The sequence below is a fragment of the Aethalodelphis obliquidens genome, unplaced genomic scaffold, assembly GCF_003676395.1.
Source record: "Aethalodelphis obliquidens isolate GAN/ISIS:26980383/991018 unplaced genomic scaffold, ASM367639v1 scaffold17, whole genome shotgun sequence".
Classification (NCBI taxonomy): domain Eukaryota; kingdom Metazoa; phylum Chordata; class Mammalia; order Artiodactyla; family Delphinidae; genus Aethalodelphis; species Aethalodelphis obliquidens.
In genome coordinates, this window is record NW_020837961.1 from 12600985 (window position 1) to 12626399 (window position 25415).

Consider the following 25415-nt stretch of genomic DNA (forward strand, 5'->3'; position numbering starts at 1 on the left):
AAATAAATGAAAACAGCCTAAGAGACCTCTGGGACAACATTAAACACACCAACATTCGAATTACTGGGGTCCCAGAAGAAGAAGAGAGAGAGAAAGGACCAGAGAAAATATTTGAAGAGATTGTAGTTGAAAACTTCCCAAACATGGGAAAGGAAATAGCCACCCAAGTCCAGGAAGCGCAGAGCGTCCCACACAGGATAAACCCAAGGAGAAACACGCCAAGACACAGCGTAATCAAATTGGCAAAAATTAAAGACAAAGAAAAATTACTGAAAGCAGCAAGAGAAAAATGACAAATAATATACAAGAGAATTCCCATAAGGTTAACAGCTGAGTTCTCAGCAGAAACTCTACAAGCCAGAAGGGAGTGGCATGACATATTTAAAGTGATGAAAGGGAAGAACCTACAACCAAGATTACTCTACCTGGCAAGGATCTCATTCAGATTCGATGGAGAAATCAAAAGCTTTACAGACAAGCAAAAGCTAAGAGAATTCAGCACCACCGAACCAGCTGTACAACAAATGCTAAAGGAACTTCTCTAAGTGGGAAACACAAGAGAAGAAAAGGACCTACAAAAACAAACCCAAAAGAATTAAGAAAATGGTAATAGGAACATACATATCAATAATTACCTTAAACGTGAATGGATTAAATGCTCCAGCCAAAAGACACGAGCTCACTGAATGGATACAAAAACAAGACCCATATATGTGCTGTCTTCAAGAGACTTACTTCAGACCTAGGGACACATACAAACTGAGAGTGAGGGGATGGAAAAAGGTATTCCATGCAAATGGAAATCAAAAGAAAGCGAGAGTAGCAATACTCATATCAGATAAAATAGAATTTAAAATAAGGAATGTTACAAGAGACAAGGAAGGACACTACATAATGATCAAGGGATCAATCCAAGAAGAAAATATATCAATTATAAATATATATGCACCCAACATAGGAGCACCTCAACACATAAGGCAACTGCTAACAGCTATAAAAGAGGAAATCGACAGCAGCACAGTAACACTGGGGGACTTTAACACCTCACTGACACAATGGATAGATCGTCCAAACAGAAAATTAATAAGGAAATACAAGCTTTAAATGACACAATAAACCAGATAGACGTAATTGATATTTTTAGGACATTCCATCCAAAAACAGAAGATTACACTTTCTTCTCAAGTGCGTACCGAACATTCTCCAGGATAGATCACATCTTGGGTCACAGACCAAGCCTCAGTAAATCTAAGAAAATTGAAATCATATCAAGCATCTTTTCTGACCACAATGCTATGAGATTAGAAATCAATTACAGGGAAAAAACCATAAAAAACACAAACACGTGGGGGCTAAACAATACATTACTAAATAACCAGGAGATCACTGAAGAAATCTAAGAGGAAATCAAAAAATACTTAGAGAAAAATGACAATGAAGGCATGATGATCCAAAACCTATGGGATGTAGCAAAAGCAGTTCTAAGAGGGAAGCTTATAGCCATACAAGTCTACCTCAAGAAACAAGAAACACCTCAAATAAACAACTAAACCTTACACCTAAAAGAACTAGAGAAAGAAGAACAAACAAAACCCAAAGTTAGCAGAAGGAAAGAAATCATAAAGATCAGGTCAGAAATAAATGAAATAGAAACAAAGAAAACAATAGCAAAGATGAATTAAACTAAAAGCTGGTTCTTTGAGAACATAAACAAAATTGATAAACCATTAACCAGACTCCTCAAGAAAAAGAAGGAGAGGACTCAAATCAATAAAATTAGATATGAAAAAGGAGAAGTAACAACAGACACCTCAGAATACAAAGCATCCTAAGAGACTGCTACAAGCAACTCTATGCCAATAAAACGGACAACCTGGAAGAAATGGATAAATTCTTAGAAAGGTACAACCTTCCAAGACTGAACAAGGAAGAAATAGAAAACATGAACAGACCAATCACAAGTAATGAAATTGAAATTATGATTTAAAATCTTCCAACAAAAGTCCAGGACCAGGTGGCTTCACAGGTGAATTCTATCAAACATTTAGAGAAGAGGTAACACCCATCCTTCTCAAACTCTTCCAAAAAATTGCAGAGGAAGGAACACTCCCAAACTCATTCTATGAGGCCACCATCACCCTGATACCAAAACCAGACAAAAATACTACAAAAAAAAGAAAATTACAGACCAATATCACTGATGAGAATAGATGCAAAAATCCTCAACAAAATACTAGCAAACAGAATCCAACAACACATTAAAAGGATCATATACCATGATCAAGTGGGATTTATCCCAGGGATGCAAGGATTCTTCACTATATGCAAATCAATCAATGTGATACACCATATTAACAAATTGAAGAAGAAAAACCATATGATCATCTCAGTAGATGCAGAAAAAGCTGTTGAGAAAATTCAACACCCATTTATGATAAAAACTCTCCAGAAAGTGGGCATAGAGGGAACGTACCTCAACATAATAAAGGCCATATACGACAAACCCACAGCAAACATCATTCTCAATGGTGAAAAACTGAAAGCATTTCCTCTAAGATCAGGAACAAGACATTGATGTCCACTCTCACCACTATTATTCAACATAGTCTTTGAAGTCCTAGCCATGGCAATCAGAGAAGGAAAAGAAATAAAAGGAATACAAATTGGAAAAGAAGAAGTAAAACTGTCACTGTTTGCAGGTGACAAGATACTATACATAGAGAATCCTAAATTGCCACCAGAAAACTACTAGAGCACATCAATGAACTTGGTAATGTTGCAGGAAAAAAAATTAATGCCATAGAAATCTCTTGCATTCCTATACACTAATGATGAAAAATCTGAAAGAGAAATTAAGGAAACACTCCCATGTATCATTGCAATAAAAAAGAATAAAATACCTAAGAATAAACCTACCTGGGGAGACAAAAGACCTGTATGCAGAAAACTATAAGACACTGATGAAAGAAATTAAAGATGATACCAATAGATGGAGAGATGTACCATGTTCTTGGATTGGAAGAATCAATATTGTGAAAATGACTATACTACCCAAAGCAATCTTCAGATTCAATGCAATCCCTATTAAATTACCAATGGCATTTTTTTTTACAGAACTAGAACAAAAAATCTTAAAATTTGTGTGTAGACACAAAAGACCCTGAATAGCCACAGTGGTCTTGAGGGAAAAAAATGGAGCTGGAAGAATCAGACTCCCTGACTTCAGACTATACTACAAAGCTATATTAATCAAGACAATATGGTACTGGCACAAAAACAGAAACACAGATCAATGGAACAAGATAGAAAGCCCAGAGATAGTCCCACACCCCTATGGTCAACTAATCTATGACAAAGGAGGCAGGGATATACAATGGAGAAAAGACAGTCTCTTCAATAAGTGGTGCTGGGAAAATTGGACAGCTACATATAAAAGAATGAAATTAGAATACTCCCTAACACCATACACAAAAATAAACTCAAAATGGATTCGAGACCTAAATATAAGACCAGACATCATAAAACTCTTGGAGGAAACCATAGGAATAACACTCTTTGACATAAATCACAGCAGGATCTTTTTTGATCCACCTCCTAGAGTAATGGAAATAAAAATAAACAAATGGGACCTAATGAAACTTCAAAGCTTTTGCACAGCAAAGGAAACAACAAACAAGTCGAAAAGACAACCCTCAGAATGGGAGAAAATATTTGCAAACGAATCAATGGAGAAAGGATTAATCTCCAAAATATATAAACAGCTCATGCAGCTCAATATTAAAGAAACAAACAACTCAATCCAAAAATGCGCAGAAGACCTAAATAGACATTTCTCCAAAGAAGACATACAGATGACCAAGAAGCACATGAAAAGCTGCTCAACATCATTAATCATTGGAGAAATGCAAATCAAAACTACAATGAGGTATCACTTCACACCAGTTAGAATGGGCATCATCAGAAAATCTACAAACAACAAATGCTGGAGAGGGTATGGAGAAAAGGGAACCCTCTTGCATTGTTGGTGGGAATGTAAATTGATACAGCCACTATGGAGAACAGTATGGAGGTTCCTTAAAAAACTAAAAATAGAATTACCATATGACCCAGCAATCCCACTACTGGGCATATACCCAAAGAAAACCATAATTTAAAAAGACACATGCACCCCAATGTTCATTGCAGCACTATTTATAATAGCCAGGACATGGAAGCAACCTAAATGCCCATTGACAGACCAATGGATAAAGAAGGTGTGGTACATATATACAATGGAATATTAGTCAGCCATAAAAAGGAACGAAATTGGGTCATTTGTTGAGACATGGATGGATCTAGAGACTGTGATGCAGAGTGAAGTAAGTCAGAAAGAGAAAAGCAAATATAATATATTAATGCATATATGTGGAACCTAGAAAAATGGTACAGATGAACCGGTTTGCATGGCAGAAATTGAGACACAGATGCAGAGAACAAACGTACGGACACCAAGGGGGAAAGTGGTGGGTGTCGAGGGGTGGTCGTGTGATGAATTGGGAGATTGGGATTGAGATATATACACTAATATGTATAAAATGGATAACTAATAAGAGCCCGCTGTATAAAAAAAATCAATAAAATAAAATTCAAAATTTCAAAAAAAGACAGCAATGGTTACTGCACATAAAATAAAATATAATGTCTCCTTACCCACATTAAAAAACAGGCAAAATTAATTTTAATTATATGTTTAACCAAATATAAAAAATTTTGTCATTTTAACATGTAATCAATATAAAATTATTAACGACATTTTACATTATATTTTTCATTATAAGTCTTCAAAATCTACTTCAACTATAGCTCAATTTGGGCACTACATTTTCAGTGGTAAAGTGAAATCTAGTCCTTCCCAAACAATAAAGTTTGTGTTTAATGGAAGCATGTTATCCTACTTCAGGTTTTAAATTTAAATTAAACTTACATAAAACAAAAAATTCAGTGCTTCAGCCGCAGTAGACACATTTCAAATGCTCAATAGCCACACGTGACTAGTGGCTACGGGTTTGGACAGAGCATAGTTTTGGGTCTTCTCTAGAATTTTGTTTGCACTTCTAGGAGACTCACGGACCCCATGAACCTTGCTTTACATGTCCCTTGGTTAAGAATTGTCCTTTTCACATTTTATAAGCCAATTCACTGTTTAAAAGAAGCCTACAAGTTACTTTCTGTATGTTCACTGAACATTATTCAAATTTGCTCATGAATAAATTCCTTGGGCTAAATCAAGCAACTTTACAGAAACTGCGAAGTGAACTATTGATCTGGATTTAGAAAAACAAGCTGAGGCTATAATGGTTGAACCACTTTTGGTCGCTGCTGTTTATCACGTTCTTCTGGTTTGATAAGAAGATTTAACTTCTAGATATTAAAGTTACTGATTTTCACTTTCCTGACAAGTAAACTTTAAGCGTCTTCACTTTTCAGGGCACATAAAGCTCACCCAAAAAACCAGGCAGTGGCTGCTGAACTTGCATAGACAGGAATTTATCCAAAGCCCTCTCCTATTTTAGCCAAAGCAACTGCTGGCCAATTCAAAGTTTCTTTAGAGAGAAATGCATCCACTATAAAAAAGGCAGGGGGAGCGGACTTTTGCCAGGTACTGCTCAAAACCCCCTGAGACTACTGCCACCGAAAGTCTGTAGTGCAATTGTTTTACCACAGGGGCTTCTGCTCGCCGCAGCACCCTTCTCCCAGCGCCTCCCAGCCCTGCTCGGCCCGGGGGCGTGGCCGGGGAGGAGGGGGCGTGCCTTGGCTCGGGGGCGGGGCCTGTGGGGGTTGGGGAGCCAGGAGGCGGAAGTTCCCGGGGGCCGTGGGGACGGCGTACACACCACGAGTCACTTGTCAGCGCTCGTCTGAGGCGGAGGCATCGCCGCGCCGGATCCGAGGTGAGTGGCCGCCCGCCGGCGATGCGCGTCTCGGATCCCCGATAGGGAGGAGGGAAAGAAGGGGTCGCCGTAGGCAGAGCGCGTGGAGGGAAGCCCAGCTAGTGGAGAGGAGGGGGCGCGCCTCGCGCCGGGTGGCTGCTCAGGTGTTTGCCGGACGCCGATCAGCGGAGGTGGGAGAGCGGCGTGGGAAGAGGAGCGCCCGGGAAAGGGCGGCGCGGGAGCGGGCCCCAGGCCAGAGGACGGGCACTGGAGCTCGGGCGGATTGGGACGAGAGCGGCGGCGTCGCCGGGCACGCACCTAGGCGTCCCGAGGCACTCGCGTCCTGCGCGAGTCTCCCGGGGGTGTGGGGAGGATGCGGGTCTAAACGGGAACGGCGTGCTGATTTTTTATTTGCTCTCACGCTACTGAGAAGCATTTATTTCCCCCCGAATATTGAGGATTGTGTAACCTGTTAGGGGACAACTTCCGTGCGTCCAGAAATAAAGCTTGTTTAAAAAACAAATGTGTCATGAACGCCAGATTTATTAGTGCTCGCGTACTTGGTGGGGCTTTTTTTAAAAGACTGTGGTCCCGTTCGTTTGACAGTAAGTGGAAAAAGGAAGGGCGTATGGACAGGGTAGTCCTTGGAAAGAAAATTCGTGGCTGCGCTGGGCAGGGTAGGTCTCGGGTGTGATCGCCAGAGCCTCTCCCAAGTCTGCCTTCCTGACCACGGGGACGTTGGAAGCCGCCTGCCTAGGGAGCAGGCGGCTCGGGAACCTTATTTGGCAAACAGGGCTAGGCGTGAACCTCTCTGCTGGAAAACTGTCTCGTCGGCTACTTTCACCCGGTGCCTGTGGCTTTAGTTCTTCCACTCTACCTCCACAGTCGCTCAATCTGGGGAAGAAGAGGATCTCTAGATACAGCTTTAATTTCAGACCCTTCTCGGAGAAATTCATCATGAGTTCTTTCCCTTCTCCCACCCACCGAAGAAGCTGGGCTAGGAGTGTGGGAAATGCCAGGCTTCCTGCCTAAGTACTAGAGCAAAGACATTGTTTGGACTTTCCCCTAAAAGACAATCCAGCACGGTACAGAAGTGCCAACATTTTCTACGTGCTTGAAAGCAGAAAGGCTGCTCAATATTTCCTGCCTGCTTGGTATTTAAGGAAGAGTTTGGGCACTAATATTACCAGACCTGGAAAAGGCCAATAGTATTAACAGTTGCTTCGGTTTCAGAATATTTTAAGGCACGTGAAGCTAGCAAAGGGAGAGTACTGGAAGGGAAACGACACTAGAAATGAACTGACGCTGGTTCTGTAGTGTGGCTGTGACCTTGCCAGTGCTAGAGATTTTAATAACAAATGGGAGAAATCAGGAAGGGATCTCGTAAGTAAAGGGAAGCTGCAGGTACATAGGTTGATATATGAATTAAACACATTTTCTTGTAGGGAACATTGGGATTAGAGGAAGTGGAACCTAACTTTCAAATTCTTCTCTTGACAAAAAGTTAAAGATTAAAAAAGAAGGAGGGGTAGGCTGCCTGAGAAATATCTATTGGCTTTACACACTTTTGATTTATATTGTGTGCCATTATCCAGTCTTTCTCTACAAGTTCTCTGAAACTTTTATTACAGTGAGAAAGCAATTAGACTATGTGGCTCCTTACTATTTGTGTTTCACATATATCAAATAGCTTGATCTCTGGTTTGGCCCTTTCATCTTTTTAGTGTTTGTTGCATCAGTATTGACGTAATGTATTATTGGCTAGTAGTTCAGTCAACTACTATGCCAGTGGAAAAGCCCATTTTGTTTCTGGGCAGATGCAGGGCAGATTTTCACTGATTTTTCTTTAAGAACTGGACTTATATGAAAGTTTTGCCTCATTTTCCCCATATGAGAAGATGGAATCTGCTTGCTTTTAATATACCCAGTGATTTGCATATCTACATCTGCCACTATTAATTTGGTGTGATGGAATAGAAATTTTCAATGGGTTAAAAAAATGGAATAATATTTTAAGACAGATAATAGGTGATGATTTGGCTGAATAGCACAGATTTTCCAAGGAAGTGTGTCTGAAACAGCTTTTTTTAAAAAAATGTGGTTTTAAAATTATTACACATGTGTCACATTATTTTTAAAGAGGGAAATAATAGGTGTCTTAGTATTACATTTTAGAAGACCTCCATTCCTCCCAGTTTCTCCCACTCACACATAACCACCATAACAACCAACACCAAACTCCGAGTCACACTTTTTTTTCTTTAGTTTTTTTTTGTTATATAGAAGTACTACCATGAGAGTCATTATGAGCGCACTTCCAGCAAAACACAGAAGAAAGAAAGCACTGAAGCGCTGGTTCTTTTCTAAAGCTCTAATTCTTTCATGCATTAAGATTCACCTTTTATTCCTACCATGTTTAGTCAGACTTATACATTGTGTGGTAAATGCTCACTCCACTTTGCCTGATGAGGTGTGTATATAAAACAAAAAGCAGGTTCTGATTGAAATATCATTGTGCTAGAGTATTGCCCATCATTGCCTGTCCGAAGGAAATGTAAATAATTTCTTTGCGTGGAAAATAACATGTCCCCAGAAGAGGAAATACAAGTTGTACTTTATAATTGGAGAGAATAGTTTTATGCATTAAAAAACAACTTCTCGTTTTAAAGAATTTAGAGTTTGGAAAGCATGAATGAGAGTCTACCGATTTGTAGTTCTTTTCATATGTTAGGATAACTTAGAATTTAAGTAAGTGAAATTGAAGGACTCTTGCTAACTGCAGGCAGAAGGACAGGGAAAATCATTTTGAATTAAACCTGAAATAAAGTTTTGTTCTTTTTTTGTATAAAATGAAGTGTTGTAAAGTACTTTGAATTAAAGTTTGTATGCAAGAAGCCACAAATTGTAGTGTAGCAAGTTGTAAAACTGATCAAATGTCTAGAAATATACTCTGATATGGAATTTTTAGACTATGGAAATTGGCATGAGTTTAGAGATTATGTATTAGCTCATAGATTCCTTTTCTTTGACTGAAATGAGAACTTAATATGACTTATTTTGCATATCCCCTCTTCCCCCCAAAACAAAATACTGAAGATAAACATTTTTGTTAACCATCTAATTTTCTTTCACAGTTTCTTTCATTTTTGGGCATTGGACTTTGAGCCATTAGAACCATGAGCAACTACAGTGTGTCCTTGGTTGGCCCAGCTCCTTGGGGTTTCCGGCTACAAGGTGGCAAGGATTTCAACATGCCTCTGACAATCTCTAGCGTAAGCAAACTTTACAGATTTTATTGTGGATGTTCATTCAATGCATAGTCCTAGAAACATCACGGCCGAGTTGTCGAATTCTCTGGATGACCTGCGCTCTACTTAATAGAATTGCTTATGGAATATGATCTCAGCAAACTTAGTTATGTATAGTAAAGGATGGGCTGGGGAGGGAATTTAGCAAGGATAATTGATTTCAATTAAGCTTATTTTCCCCCATCTTAATAATGAAATTGAAAGCATTTAACTGGGGGGACAGACTCCAAGTCTTTGAACAGTGGCTAATTTGGGGAGTTCTCTGGACCTTAGTTTCTTCATATGTAATAGAAGTTTACACTGGGATTTTCACGGTCCCTTTCAGCTCCAAAAGCTGTTTATTAGAAACTGTTGATCAATATTGAATAAAAGGACTGTTTTTGGTGTTATTTCCTCAGCTCGCTCTCTGGTGAGGGGTTAGTCTACAGTAAAATGGCCAAAAGCTACTTACCTATGAAGAGAAAACGAAGGGCTTGGATGGCCAACCAGATAGTCAGCCTTTGAATGCTTAAGATTTGGCTGTTTACCTCATGGATTTAGTTTGAATGTATTCTGTGTATATATTTTAATGACATGTTTTCATGATGATAATGACACTGATGAAGGGAGTAATTATAGCTTTCATTTATTGAGGTTTGACTGGGTGTCAGGCATTGTTTCACTTTCATCTCCAGTAGATAATTATTGCTGTTAATTACTTGTATAACATTTCATAGGGTTTTTTGTATATTCAAATAAGTATGAATATCTATTCACCTTTTACTTACATGGTAGCATCTTAATACACACTGTTCCACACATTGCTTTTTTTCTTAACAATTTACCTTAGAGAGCTTTCCCTGTTACTAGAGTTTTTTTCTTTTTCTTTTCTTTTTTTTAATAACAGATGTATAGGATTCTTTTGTAGGGAAGTAAAATTTATTTAAGTAATCCCCTATTGAAGGGCATTTATACTGTTGCCAGTATTGCTATTACAAGTAATGCTTCAGTGGATATCATATATACATAATTATATATGTATAATTTTGATAGGTTATGCCAGTTTGCACTTTTGTGTAATACATAAAAAAATCTATTCCCCCAACAGCATTACCAGCAAACTTTCGGGTTTTTGCCAAGTTCTTTACTTCATCTCAGTTAATTCTCACAGCAACCTGTGAAGTAGTGGTTTTATTCTCATTGTAAAGAACTGTGCTGTGAGCTCCCATGGCTGGTGTGGAAGAACTGGCTTTCAAGCAGTTAATGCTCTGCTTCCTCCCCAATAAGCTTTATCATAAATTTAGGTAGATTGCTTCTCTAGTTTATATTTAGATATTTAGAGAGTTATCTTTTGGTTTAATTATATATGTACTTATTATTTAATTATATATGTGTGTGTATATATATATATATATATATATATATACACACACATACACACACTGCTTCTTACAGTATGTATATCCAACTCGATTTTGAAAGATTAAAAATAAGTTTGTAACAATTACGTATCTCTATTAAAATACTTCAAATCCCAGTTTACTAATGAAGTTTTCCTTGTTTCTTGGCTCTGGATTTTTAAAATAGTTATCTTTATCAAATTCCATCTTGATTCCAGTTACTCAGATTTTACAAGGAAACACATGTATGTAATCCAGCCTGAAAGTTTTAAGACTTTGCCTGGTTGGATGAAATTTTAAATGTAAAGCATCTGTGTGAAAATGTGTCTTGTGATTTATTCCTGTTTGAGGGGGGCAGTATCTTTTTGCCTCCTACTGAAGAGCCATCATGAAGAAAGGAAGAATATTTGAATATTGCCTGTTTTTGCATTCTGTTTACGTTATTTTACATTAATTTTGAATATCCTAGTTTATGATAATGGACTAAAGAAAATTATGGTTTAAATGCTTCCATTTTTTGCTGCAAAAAAAGTGTAGAAACAAATTAACACCTCATGCAACACACTTTGTTGTTTGATTGTAGAAGTGCAAATGGAGTATGTAAATGTTGTGGTACCATACCTTTAAAAAAGTTTTCTGTGCTTCAGTTTCCTGGCAGACAATCTGAGTTCCATGTTGTGATGCTGATACAACAGAACACTGTGTACATACATATGTGCCCTCTCCTGGCACAGAAGAAATGCTTTCCTTGTGTAGACAGAGTGTTAATTAAAGGATTTTGAACACACTGATTAAAAGAGACTACGGTAACAAAGCTGCTGAGTTATTTCTGTTCTCTTACAAAAGTCTCTGCCATCTCCTGTGACCTTTTTGGGCCTTGTGCAGTGGGGCATGCAATTCATTCTGGATTGGCGAGGAGAGGGAATGTTGGTGCAACTGTGCAGCTAGGCTGTTGGCCTTTCATTGTAGTTATTTTTAACCCCTTGTGTGGTTCAGTTTAAACAGGCCTAGAAACATTGCCTAATAAAGATGGGTGCCTAATAACTAATCCATATTGTGGTAGTAAGATTATTAATGTTATACCTCATCTTAATTAGTTCTCTGGTTATATTTATTCTGCCTTAATTATGTAAAATTATTGGGATATATTTCAGTGGTCACCAGATTATTTAATTAGTAGTATCAAGAAGCAATTAAAACCTGAAAGCATGCCTTAAAATATGTAATTTAGTGATTCTCTTACTTTAATAATGTATGTGGAATTCTTAACAAGGTCTGGCATGGTATTCTCTCAGTTGTTATCTTTTACAATAATATGAAATTAAAAAGAAAAAATTTAGAGACTTGAAACATCAAATCCCCCATAATTTTAGGGAACATAGCAGTTATGTATTTTTTTACTTACAGTCTGTTGGAATTGATAAAGAAAAATAAACTTACAGGTTTGTGCTTCGCTAGGAACCTGCATCTATATATAGTTCAAACGTATACAGTATTTCCTCCGGTCATGTATTATTATGATGAACTCCAAAGGGCTCTTTACGTTTCCTTATAATATTGGAACTCTGTGATATCAAATGTATTTGAGATAAATAAGCCATTGGCTGGGACTTGAACATTCTGTTTTCTTGAGATTTCGTTACCAGCATAGGAATATATGGATTATGACTTGCTTCGTAAAGCATACAAACTGTAAAATTTTAACATTACTCTCAGATTTTGTTCCCCGTCTCTTCTGTATGAGTTTTGCATACTTTTTTAGTAGGTGGGTTTCTAAGATAAGATTGGTGATTGTTGCAGACTTTTTGAAAAGATCGTCAAATTGCTGTAATTGCCTGATCCCATGTCATTGTCTTCAATTTCCTATCCTTAAAGTGGTGTGTTGGCTACTGGAGTTTGCAGGCTGTCTTTTTATGACCCTGTATTTATGGAATTGCCTTGAAGCCATGGTATGTGAGGATGGGTTTTATTGTAGCAGTGTGGGTTTGTTGGTCTTTGCCAATATATTTTATAAGAAGAAATAGGAGACTTGTTGCACAATTCAAGGCCGTATTTTGGCAAGTTGCTGACCCTCATGATGGAATTACAAGAAAGATAGTGTATTTGTGAATAACATTTTAAGTACAGCATCCTAAAATTGAAATACTCTCCTTGTGTTATTTTCTGATGTGTGACATTAGAATTTTTCCCTTAGCTGTCAGTATTTGGATTTCCTGAAGTTGATCTCCCAATTCTCTATAAACACATCTATGGTGTTTCTTTAGCAGATAAAATCAGGTCAGACATTTTAATACCCAAATAATAGAGATTTTGATTCTCAACAGTTAGGGGCGGATCATTTGTTACCAGGTCAGACAAGATTTTAGTTGGATTTGAAAAGCAGAAGAAATGTACCATTTCCTGGAGTATGGAGTCCCGTTTAGGAGTATTAATAGAACAGAGAAAGAGCCGTGAAAACACTTTGCTGTGAATTCATTCATTCAGTAATTAAAAGGATACTTCCTAGAAGCCATTGAAGAAGAGACAAAGCATTGGGGAGTACAAAGGTTGGGGAGAAAAATAAACACAGTACTAGACAATGTCATAAGACCTGTCACAAGACAATATTTGATGGAATGACAGAGATACAGATAAGTGTTTCTCAGTTTCAGTGGGCACAGACCTTTCATATCTGTTTAGGGGTAGAGGGTTGGCTTCCTACAGGAGAAATTAATTGAACTGGTCCTTGAAGAATGAAATCTGAACACCTCAAAGTCAGTATTTCTCTGTGTTGGTTTTCAGTTCAAAGTGAAGACGAAGACTTTTCTTGCCATTGCTTGAGTCTGAGTGAAGCTGTGAATGTAGCTGAGTGATTCTCCAGACAGGCCAGCTGCAGAGTTTCCCTCCTAGAGGTGGGCAGAAAGAGACTTTCAGGCCTCAAGCTGAAATGGGAGAACCATCCTCCCTTGAATAAATGGGCCCATTGTTAATTTTAAGCTGTTGAGTATTTTCTTTTACATTCCCTTCCAACTACCCTGTTATTATGCCAAGTGAGAAAGTTGATAATTTAGCTTGTTTAACTGCATAATGTGCATTTCACATGTATGTTCACCCTCTGCTTTTAAAATATTAATCACCTTTTGTGGGGGGCTCAGAGACCTGTCTTTTCCCACGTGGCAGTTTTCTGTCATTTGTGGTCCCAAGGGTCAAGAATCTCAAGATAATTCTGAAGGTTTTTTTCTGGTTTGTTATTTGTAAAGAAATGAAAATCTTTATCAGTATGTTTTATTGTAAGTTAATAGTTTGAGGAAAAAAAGGCTTTTTTTTTTTTTTTTTTAGTTTTTAATGAATATTGGGCATTTTGGAAAGTTATTGGTTAAAAGGAATTTTACTGGTATGCAGGATTTTTGTATCTGATGGAAGAAACAATATTGTAGAGATTGGGTGAAGTAAGAATAGCACTTTAGACCTAAGTAAGGGAGATTTTCATACAAGCTATTCAGCTACTCATGAGTTAGGTCTAATATTTGCTTACTTAAACTCAGAATAACCAAAGCCTATAGACTTGTTTTCAGTCATTTTTGAGAACTTTCAATGCAAAGAGCTTGTGATGATTGTTGGTTAGGCTGCAGTGTGAATATATAGTTAATCTGAATATACAGTTAGTCTTTGTCTGAAATATCCTGTTTGCAGTAGTTCTTACCCAGGTTCCCATGCACTGCAAGACTGGTCATGGCCTTTTCCCCCAGTTACAACTGCATGGAGGAGAAATACGATATGAGCTAGTTAATCTAGGAGCAAACATTGCTCCAGATAAAAAGGGGTTGTTTCTTTGGCATCTTATTATTATTATTTTTAATTTATTTATTTTATTTTCGGCTGCGTTGGGTTTTTGTTGCTGCGCGGGGCTTTTCTCTAGTTGCGGCGAGCGGGGGCTACTCTTCCTTGCGGTGCACGGGTTTCTCATTGCGGTGTCTTCTCTTATTGCAGAGTATGGGCTGTAGGTGTGCAGGCTCAGTAGTTGTGGCACTCAGGCTCAGCAGTTGTGGCTCGCAGGCTCTAGAGCACAGGCTCAGTAGTTTTGGCTTACGGGCTTAGTTGCTCTGCTGGATGTGGGATCTTCCTGGACCAGGGCTCGAACCCGTGTCTTCTGCATTGGCAGGCGGATTCTTAACCACAGCACCAACAGGGAAGCCCCTCTTTGGCGTCTTATAAGAGATAATTATGTTTCAGCTTTAGGAGGTGAGACTCTAGGCCTTTGTTTGAATTTTTGAAATGTAGAAATACTGAGTATACGATATAAAACTTGACAAAACAGGATCCTCACATGTGAAATGTTAATATATGTATGGATTTGCAAATAAGTGACATAATATTGGGAATGAAAAGAAAACATTAGTTTAAGAAAGTAATGAGCAGTGACCATGGTGTGGTGACCCCTAATTTAGGTATTCTGGGTGCAGAGCCACCGTATAGCCCTGCTGGGAATTCAGGTTTGTTTTTTAAATTACAGAGTGGGAAAATCACTTTTATAGCATAGATACTCTTTTTTTTAAAGGTAATAAAATATTTAGGTATGGACAGAACAAGACAGTATTGAATGAATGTTTAAAGTCAGGCTTGGAAGAATTTTTTATAGTATTAAAATGGAATCTCTCAAATCTTCACTTCCCCATCTTCTGTCACCTTATTATCATTTCTTTCTTGTTGCATAAGTGGAGTTATCTATCCTTCTGTAAATACTCAGATTTCTTTTACAGCTGAGTTTGTTACCCATTTTGTATGATAATTACTGGAACAAAGTTCATCAACCTCATTGGCATTTAGTCCACCCGGCAGGGCTAAGCAGTTGCAGCAGATGTCCTTGTCCAGCCTAAATGGAGGAGAGTAAAATGAACTGGGGACTCGACGGGAGGGAAAGAACAAGTTAGATTGAAAGAGAAAAAGAAAGAGGTAGTTTTAAAAAGGTTACAATGGGAACAGTTATTTACTGGGTCAGATTTGGTACTCAAGAAATCTTCACCCTTCACCCTTTTCCCCCTTCTAAAGTTTGGTTAATTTATGGTTTTCTTTAGGTAAGATATTCATATGCTTTGAAAGCCAAATGACTCAATAGCGTTTAGAGGAAAGAGCCTCCTGTTGTCCCGTCATTCATTTCCTCTGCCTGGAAGCAACCAGTGTTAGCAGTTTCCTGTGTATACTCTCAGGGATAATCTATACAGATGTGTGAAAATACATATATATCCTCATCATCCCCCTTTCCAACACAAATAGTATCCTTAAAAATCTGCTTTTTTTTTGGCATTTTGCTTTTTTCACTTAACCCCAAGTCAGTAAATATATCCTCATTCTTGTACAGCTGCATTGTATTTGGATTTATCATAATTTATTTAACCAGTTCCTACTGATGGACAATTAGGTCCTTTTAGTAACACTGTAGTGTAATTTTTGCATCAATAACTATATCTATCTGTATATGGCATATATATAAGCATACCTGTGAGATAGATTCCTAGAAATGGAATTGCTGAGTCAAAGAGTTGTATGCAATTGTAATTTTGATTGATATTGCCAAATATCTCTATAGAGACACTCCTACCCACAATGAGAAAGCCAGTTTCCTCATACCTGTGCTAGCACAAGTTTGGACAGACTTTCATCTTTTCCAATCAGATGGGCCTATTTCCATCTTTCTCCTTTTTTACAGGGCTTAATCACAGGTATTCTACAGAGGATTCTGTATGTTTTTAAGTGGCTCTTTTTTCTTTCCATTTTGCATGAGAATGTACAAAATAAAGATGTGCTGACCTTCTTTAAATGATTTTTTACCTTCTGGGGGGATGCTATTTATTTGAATTTTTTCATTTAGAGCTTTGGTTAATAATTATCCTCTATCATTTGTTTCCTATTTCCAAACGGATTTCCTCTCTCTGTTAACATATTACTTCCAATTACATGGTGAAAGGTTTTTTTGTTTTTTGTGGAATAGTTTTTGGCATAGTGCCCTGTCATAAACTTTCTGAAAAATTAAGCAAATCACATGTAATAGATTTCAGGTTGTTGCCTTTGGAGTTTCTCCAGCAGCCTGATATATTGTGGAATTTTAAATCCTACTCTCCTCTAGCTCCCCTTACGGATGTGACAAAGAGACTGACCATAATGAGGTATTTGGCCTGGTCCCTGGACATAGTAAAATTCACCCTTAGGGACCTCACTGTTTTCATATCAACTGTTATTAGCCAGTGGAGCATAACAAGTCACAACGGTTTCCAGTGTTTCGTAGCATAGTGAGTCAGGCATTGTGAAGGCATCCTAACGTGTGGCACGATATATTTCTTCATTTTACCTGGGTGTAAGCAGCAGAGAGTGTAAGTGTTGGTAACCTTGGTGACAAGAAGAGTCAGAATGCCAGGGATGTTTGTTTATGTGCTTAAAGTTGAGGGAAGGAGGAATTTCCCTTTACTATGCTGTAAAATTTTTAATATGATGAGAAGTGTTTGGAACTAGATAATAAGTTGCACCATTTGTTGTTTGAATTCTGTGACTTGTTAAACACTTTTTCCTAGGATTCAAAAAGTGATTTAACAATGACCACTGTTCTTCATTGTAATTATCTTGGGTAAATTTTGATTTACCAAAAGAGGAAGTGTTTTGTTTTTTTTTTTAATGACATTAACAACCGAATCCCATTTACGGTTGATTCCTTAGGGGCTTGAGTGTTGTGATTTGGTTCCATTGAGAATCCAGTTACAGTATTAGACCAGTATTTCTCAAATGATTTCTGAGATATTAACTTTTAGAGATGGTGAAACTTAAAAATTTAGTAAGGTTGTATAATGCTAGCCAGAGGAGATTGTAGATATGTTCTGAAAGTGTTTTCTTCTTGAGAAAACATACTGGAGGACAGATATCCTTTAGAAAGCAAATGCTTTGTTCCTTAACTAGCATCCCTTAGGGATCTTCTGGAGAAAGAAGTTTGTAAATAAATACAAGCATTGTTATACATGTAATTTTCATGACTTTGGACATTCTCTTGAAGAATCTCCATGCTACTGACTTCCAAATATTCTATGATTGGTTCTTTTGATCTTTTTATACTAGGCATTTCTGTTTATATGTACCTTTATTCATTCTGGAAGATTCTAGTTCCTATCTAATTCTCAGAGTGACACTTTGATAGCTTAGCAGACAGAGGTGTTTCCAGACTTCATCAATGGCTTGTTCCCTCCTAGGCTGTTTCCTCATCTTCAGGGTGGCACCTTGCCGAGGCAGGAATTCTAAAATCCTGCATTTAATATATTAATCCCGTCAGACCCACTTGACAGAACTGAGTTTACAGTCCAAAATGCCTGTTTTGAACCCTTAAGTCCTTGGTCTCTCTATTCTTCATGCACAGTACCTTTAGCCCTACCCATCCATCAGGGCACATTCATATACTAGGTGCTCTTTGAAATGTTTGACGGCTCCAACTCACTTGGGTCTCCTTTCTTTCCTATATTAAATAATAATAATGACAATACACTGACATTTATTGAGCCCCTGTTATTGTCTAGGCCCTGATGTAGATATTTTGCACATGTTCGATTATTTAATCCTCATAGTGACCCTCTGAGGAAGTATGATTTAAAACCTCTGATTTGCAGATGAAGAAACAGAGAGACAGAGCAGTTAAATAAGATGCTCAAAGTCACACAGCTAGTAATTGGTTAGGCTTAGGATGTGATACCAGACAAACTGAGTAGTAATACTGTAATGCTTTTAAACCAGTATACTCTGTTTTCTGGGAATAGGTGACAGTTTTTACTACTGACAACCAAGTTTGTATGTGTTTCTTAAAGAGAGAATCAAAGACTTGTGTAAATGGTAGTAACTGAGATTACTTTTAAAACTATGACTAGTTTCTAAACTAATCATTAACATCATAAGAGATTTTTAAAATGTACCTTCTAGGCCCAGACTTTGAATTCAGGATGTTTAGGGATTCTCACATGCCTTATGGCTGTTTCTCGTGTACCATCGAATCCCATTTTGTACGCTAATGTTTGGGAACGTTATGTAGCTTTTATTTCTTAAAAATATTTTTAGCATGGATCTCTTGTTATTTAGATCACTTCATCAAAAAGATTAAGGCTAAATTGCAGTGGAACTGCCACTGACTAAATAATGTGACAGATCTGCTTTTCTCCGACTACTGGTCTTTTCACTTTTTTCAGGGTTCAGTCAACATAGGTGAAATCCTTTTTGGAAATAAATGTCAGTGTTAATAATATATGATATCAGGCTTCAGTTCTATTTATGATGCTGAAAGTACCTTTAGAACACTTTGAAGTTGGCACATTACTTATAATATTTTAATACTATAAAATTTAATAATGAATGTTAAATTTACCAAAGACGTCTGGAGGAATCTTTAGTAAATTTAACCAGTATATAACCAAGTATATAACAAGTATAGCTGGTTTTGTTTCATACCTCATTGTTAAGATAAAGTGGTAAAATTTATGTTAAAAGGAACTGCATATAGTTTTTTTAAGGCCAAATTTTTGGTCTTCATATTATGTTTCACGGTGGTACAGTTTAAGAGCATACAAATAGGTCATATACTTTGTTAAATCATGAACCTCTCTCACCAGGAAAAAAAACCGCTACAGCTCTGGGTCTTATTTACTCAAGATCGTATTAAAATTCCCCGTACATGTTCAATAACTGTTGACTGATGATTGTAATGATGATGGGGACAAATGGGAAGCTGGGTTGCAGTTATAGTCGTTTCTTCTAGAATTGTTTCGTTAATGAAAATGATTAATAGTTATAGTTAACTGATGAGACATTTTGGTTTTCTTTGTTTTTAATCCTAGTCAGGGTTGGTTTCTAGGAAACGCCCCCTATGTTACTTAATGTAATAGCCCTCTGCCTCCCTAGGTACGGAGTCTTCCTGTGTGTCAGCCCGAGTTTGTTTTCTCTGTATTTGACCCAGTAGTTCTCTTTCTATCCTTGAGTGGCATGCACAACAAAGGATAGCCCTCGCACACATTGCAGCCTTTCCAGTAGGTGACTGACTTGTATTTCCTTTTAAGTCTTGTGGATCTTCTGTTGGAAGCCATTTCTTCAAGTGTTTCTTTCTTGACGGTTGCCTCTCTTCACACCCCTGAGCATTTGCCTTTAAAAGTAGTTCAGTTTTTAAATGTCTCTTTATGTGTGACTCCCAGAACTGAACCTAACACTTCATACATTAAGACCAATGCAGAAGTATAGTTACTAAGTAAGGAAACTGATTTTTGTGACCAGACAGTGCAGGGTTTAGAACTGCCCTGGGCACTGGGCTTGATAGAATTTTTACTGTTTTCTCTGTATACTATTATACTGTTTGCAGTTTTTACAATATGTGTGTCTTTTGTTTAAAAAGTGAAAGGAAATTAAAACTGCCCTGTGCTTTGTAGACATGCAAACTCAGGCTTGTCTGGACATATATGGAAGTTAGGAGAGCCTGAGAGGGGCAGGTGTTTGTGTATGTGTGTGCTGTTTGCATGAAAGATAAAGGGACTTCATGGGAAGGAATTCAAGAAACACGTAAGTGAGGTGTGTTCAAGCTTAGTCCTTGGAGATTTTATTATTATTATTTATTATCTTTTAGGAGAGATGGGTAAATTCTTGGTACAGCAGAGTACGTCCTCTTGGTATTGTCTTCTGACGCTGCCCTTCTCCTGAATGACTCATGCCAGAGCCCTAAGAGAAGGTGTTAGTTAACATATATTCGTTAGGCTGTTACTGTGTACTAGGCTTGGATAGAGAGGGTGGTTCTCTGTTTTCTGACAAACAGGTACATGGAACATGATATGGAATATAAGAAGGAGCTTGGAAGTAGGAGAGGACATATATGTAATGAGGCTTGGTCAAAGACCACAGTAATATGAGCTTTGATCATACAGCCTAGTTAGGATGGTAGGGAACTTCTCGACTAGTGTCTATGGAATCCATAGAGGAGATAGAAGTAGCAGCGGTGGACAGAATTTACTATTCCTACATCTGGGCATGGAACCATTTATTCAGTATCACTATCGAGCACCTACTGTGTGCTCAGTCCTGGTCTAGGCACTGAAAGTACACAAAACTAAGTCATTATTGTTATAAACCTTATATTCCAGTAAGAGGGGCTGTTAACTCACAAGTGTATAGATAAATAAGCAATGTAATTTAATAAGGTGATGTGCCAGGGAATAATTGGGGGAAGGGTATATGGGGGAAGGGTTTTACCTTAAGTTGGGCCGTCAGGACAGGCCCTTCTGACTGAGGAAGCAACATTGACTTAAGGATAAGAAGCCAGTCATGGGAAGAGGAAGGAGAACAGCACTGCAGGCATCAAGAGGCCTGGAGGCAAGAAAGAGCTTGGCGTGTTCAAGGAGGAGAAAAGGAGTGGCAGGAGTGCAGGGAGCGAGGAGGCAAGTGGAATGAGATGGGGGATGGGAGGGAAGCCAAGTATCAGAATAAGAGATAAGGAGGCTTAAGGGAGTGAGGAGATGACACTGGGGGTGATGGTGGGACAACTGGGGGTTTGAGAAGGATTCTGATGCCTCTGGATCAGAGCTGAGCTAGGAAGAGTGGGTTACTATTACTGTGATTTTAGCATATCTGCAAGCTGGTGTGTTTTTAAATTGGTTTTGATAGAAATTTCAGGGGAAGAAATCCAAAAATATTTTGAGCAAAGGACTAACCATATAACCTTCCAAGGTGGCTACTTGGAAGTAAGATACTCATTTTAATATGTTTGTTTGGAAAAGTTAATTATAAGTTGTAACACATACATTATTATTTTCTCATTGTTATTTGCACACTGATTACAGTTTTTCTCTTTTGTGTTCTTTTAAGTTTTATTGTCACTGTAAGAAGCAGCTTGTTTCCCAGATGGCTTCTGTTTTCAGTTACTTGTGATGTTATGACCTTTTCTACTTTAATAAGGAAATGTTGCATACACCTTCAGGAGTTGTATACAAATTATGCTGGTAACACTTTTTCAAGAGTCTGCCTCAGAGATAAAGTGAGTGTTAGGGTGTTTATTCTAGGTCAGATATGTTGAGCTGGAAAATATTTTAATAGTGTTTATTTTTAAAAAGAATGTTTTAGCCTGTTGGTTGGTTAATGTGCCCCATGCCAAAAGTTATGTTTTGTGGCCCCTTTATTATTTCAAGTGGAGGGAATTTATGAGATTTAATGTTTTTCATTTCTGAACCTTTCAGAGAGGTCACTTGAACAGGATTAACATCTCATAAGAAAAGACTGACAGTTGACACTTCAGTAAATTCAGATTTTCATGCCTTAAATACATTGTTAATGGATAAAAGTGTTGTCAATATCATGTAGCTCTAGGTCTGTAATAATAAATCATAATGCTTTAGCAAATGATGTAACTTCATACTTCATATTTAAGGTCAACTTTTTATAAATTCAGGGAATGAATGAGTTTCCTATGAGTTTTGGGGTATATTTGCAGAATAACACTTTACAGCCAACTTAGGAATATCTGTGTTACATTAAGTATGACAAAATCATAATACTAGTGTAAAAGAACTGTCAATCTAGATAAAGTTTTCTGAACAACTTTATCTTAAGATTTAAAGTAATCTAATAGTAATTAATTTCCAGCCTAAAGAAAAACACTGCAGGCAGTTGTGATTATATCATGATGAATGGTCAAACGTCCATGACTGTGTTTTATTACCAAAGCTAATATAGTAGTATTGTATTTTTTATTAATTTTTTTTACCACAGTCCTTGGAGGTTTAGTTTTTCTCCCAATATACCATTTTAAGATTATATTTTTAGTGGACAATATTCTACATGCTGTTTAGTGTAGTTGTTACCAGTGCAAGCTCTGGAGCACAATGTCTGCGTGTGAATCCTGGCTCTGTAATTTACCAGCTATATATGTCTGGACAAATTACTCGACTGTGCCCCAGGTCCTTAAGTGTCAAATGGGGGAAAAATAATATTTACATCATAGGTTTGTTGCATTGAATAAATAAACACCTGTAAAGTGCCTGGCACATAGTAAGAACTCAGTGAAGTTTACCTCATAAGAACAGAGGTTATCTTATAGTAATAACTATTTACTAGTAATATCTAGTTGAAGCAGTTTTGACACTATATATTTCTAGATCCCTCACTTCTTAGATAGTGTCATCTTCCAAATTAATTCTGGTTTTCTTTTTCATAAGTTTTTATAGAAAATTCTCTAGAAGCATCAGTACACACACAGACATACACATGCACACGCACACACATACACAACATACACACACTGCCATTTGAATTATTTCATGTAACATCTTTTTAGAAGGTATATAATAAATATTTGTTGAATGAATAGCCCATTTCCTTCTCCCATCTGTCATGATCTGGCATAAACTCTCAAAAAGATCTGAAAGGAGAGTTTGCACCGGTAATAACCTCCAATTCGACATTCTTCCCTTAGCGATTGCCATTCACTATAGTTTTTTGTTTTTTTAATTCTTCTAAAGAAGCATGGTAAGCTGTATTGCTGGTGAGAGACAGTCGCTCTAGGGAACAATTTTCTCCTCCAGTGAAGGATAGATTTGATTATAAGAGAGAATATATAAGTGGAATGTAGACTATGCAAACTTAGCAATGTGTCTGCCATTTGTACCATCTCTTTCCAGTTTTGGTGCATCAGCCTTTGTGTATTGGTCTCTGATCCTTACCTTGCCCTCTTGCTTTTCTGGCCATAGCCAACTGGACCTGCGATGGGTGCTTGACCATCTATAGGCAGTGTAGCCACCTATAGACAAAGTTAGCAGATCTCTGTATGTGGTCATACTATTTGCAAGCCTTATGAATTTTATGAAATACAAAATTTAACTACTCTGAACTTTAGCCATACAAATCAGTATAAATAAATCATTGCTGTTTCTTTGTTGACTTATTTATACTTACTCCACAGATATTTACTGAATGTTGTTATATGCCAGGCACTGTCCTAGGCCCTGGGGATACAGTGGTGTGAATAAAACAAAGTCTGCCTTCCCAGACTTACACTTTAGGGAAGTGAAGAAGTGACAATAAATAAATAAAAATAGTTGGTGATAAATAGTTTGGGGCAAAGCAAAGGAGTATGGGGAAAGGGAGTGGTAGTTGAATGTGAGTTACTGATTTATAGAAGGTGAGCAAATAAGGCCTCATAGATAAGGTGACATTGAACAGAGACTTGGATGAAGTGGGGCGGTGGGGAGAGTATTTTGGGCAAAGGGTAAAGACCATGAGATGAACATTTGCTTTGCATGTTTCAGGAACAGCAAGACTTGAGTGGCTGGAGTAGACTAAGGGGGAGAGTGGTAGAAGATGATTTTAGAACGTTGAAGGTAGTTATTTCCTAAGATTCATTGTATTAAAATCTACAGCAGGTTAGTTGATAGGACAGAAGCATTTTGCCGCTAGTTTAAAATAAGACCTTGTCAACAAAGTGATAGGTTTGGGTTTTTTGGGGGGTTTTTTTGGTTTGTTTTTGGAAAACAGCACTGTGGTACACAGAAAATATTTCTCTGAAGTCTGAGAAGTCTGCTGACTGCAGTGTTATTTTATTCAGGATTGATACTAATTGTTAATGTATTTGAGCCTTAAAAGGTTGTAAATATTGGTATTTGTATCCTTAGCACTGTTGTTTATATGTAGGAAGAGTAACTAGAAATGAGAAGTGGTGTCAGATTTAATATATAGTTCAGTGATGATAACTTTTGTGGAGTGGTGAGTGCTCACTAATTTCATTGCTGTCACCCTTCCAAGAATATTTAGTTGGAAAGATAAGGTGAAACAAAAAATTATTTTTGTCTTTTCTGCAAGATTTTGGTTTTACCCTTATTTTTCAGTTTTATAATGGAGATCGAGAAATTTTGGTATCTGTTGGGTAAAGTAACAGGCAGATTATTAAAGGCATATTAGTATGTAAAATGATTCAGTCTATTTAGGGATTGGTCAAATAATATTTGAAATTGCCTTTTAAGTTTTACTTCCAGAAACATTTCCTGGGAAGCTTTGGTCTCATTACAATGGATGATCATTAAAACATTTCATTTACACCTGGCAGGAATGACCTTTTGAAGCCAGCTAGCTTCTCAGGTGGACTGGTAATTACTGTCCAGTTGTCTTCACTTCTGTTACAGTCACAAGACTGTGTTCTGTTGAAATTTAAAATAAAAATAGCTAAATATTTTCTTGGGGAAGGGCAGTTTTCCCAAAGTGTTTATTTTATTATCACCGTTAGCCTTCATCTTTTTTTAAGCTTTATGTTTTATTATTGCTGGACAATTATCTGTTATTCCAGTGAAAAATTGCGTAATCAGTTGTATTACCTTTTCCGTCAGTGAAGCCCCGCCCTTTGAATTTGCCTGAAGCAGGGACAAGAAGTGTTATAAACAGAAATTTTCTCATCAAAGGAGATTGCTGTGTAAAGGACAGATTTATTCTAATGGAGAGTTACTTTCTAATCTAACTGTAAAGCTCCAAACGTAATCAAGGTAATTTGTTTTTCTAGAGTTGGTAACAATTTAAGACTGATTTTTCAGTGACTTTGTGAAGCAAGTGTTTTCCTCAGCAACATTTGGAAGTTGATTTAGCAGACTGTTTAAATAATTAGGTCTTGTGCTTGTCTGGTTTTGATAATTCACATTTTGGCAAATGCAATAGACTTGAGTTTCGCGGTCAAATTTGGCCTTCGCCAGAAATGGTGATTATTATTTGCATTGATGTTAATTTTATTTTAACCTCAACAAAGTCATAGTTTTTCTTTAAAGAGGAAAATAAAAATTAAAAACAATAGCAGAAAAGTAGAATGG

General features: G+C 37.3%; 1 protein-coding gene across 5 annotated transcripts in view; it reads left to right on the forward strand.

Annotated features, from left to right (window-relative positions):
- The first annotated feature begins 5828 nt into the window (after nucleotides 1-5828).
- The window catches only part of PDLIM5 (PDZ and LIM domain 5), a 214603-nt gene continuing 195016 nt past the window's right edge, over nucleotides 5829-25415 (forward strand). For all 5 annotated transcript variants that reach the window (XM_027116933.1, XM_027116934.1, XM_027116935.1 and 2 more), the window contains exons 1-2: nucleotides 5829-5927; nucleotides 9041-9178. In XM_027116933.1, coding sequence (XP_026972734.1) covers nucleotides 9083-9178 — 96 coding nt within the window. In that variant the 5' untranslated portion in view covers nucleotides 5829-5927; nucleotides 9041-9082. The remainder of the gene's footprint in view (nucleotides 5928-9040; nucleotides 9179-25415) is intronic.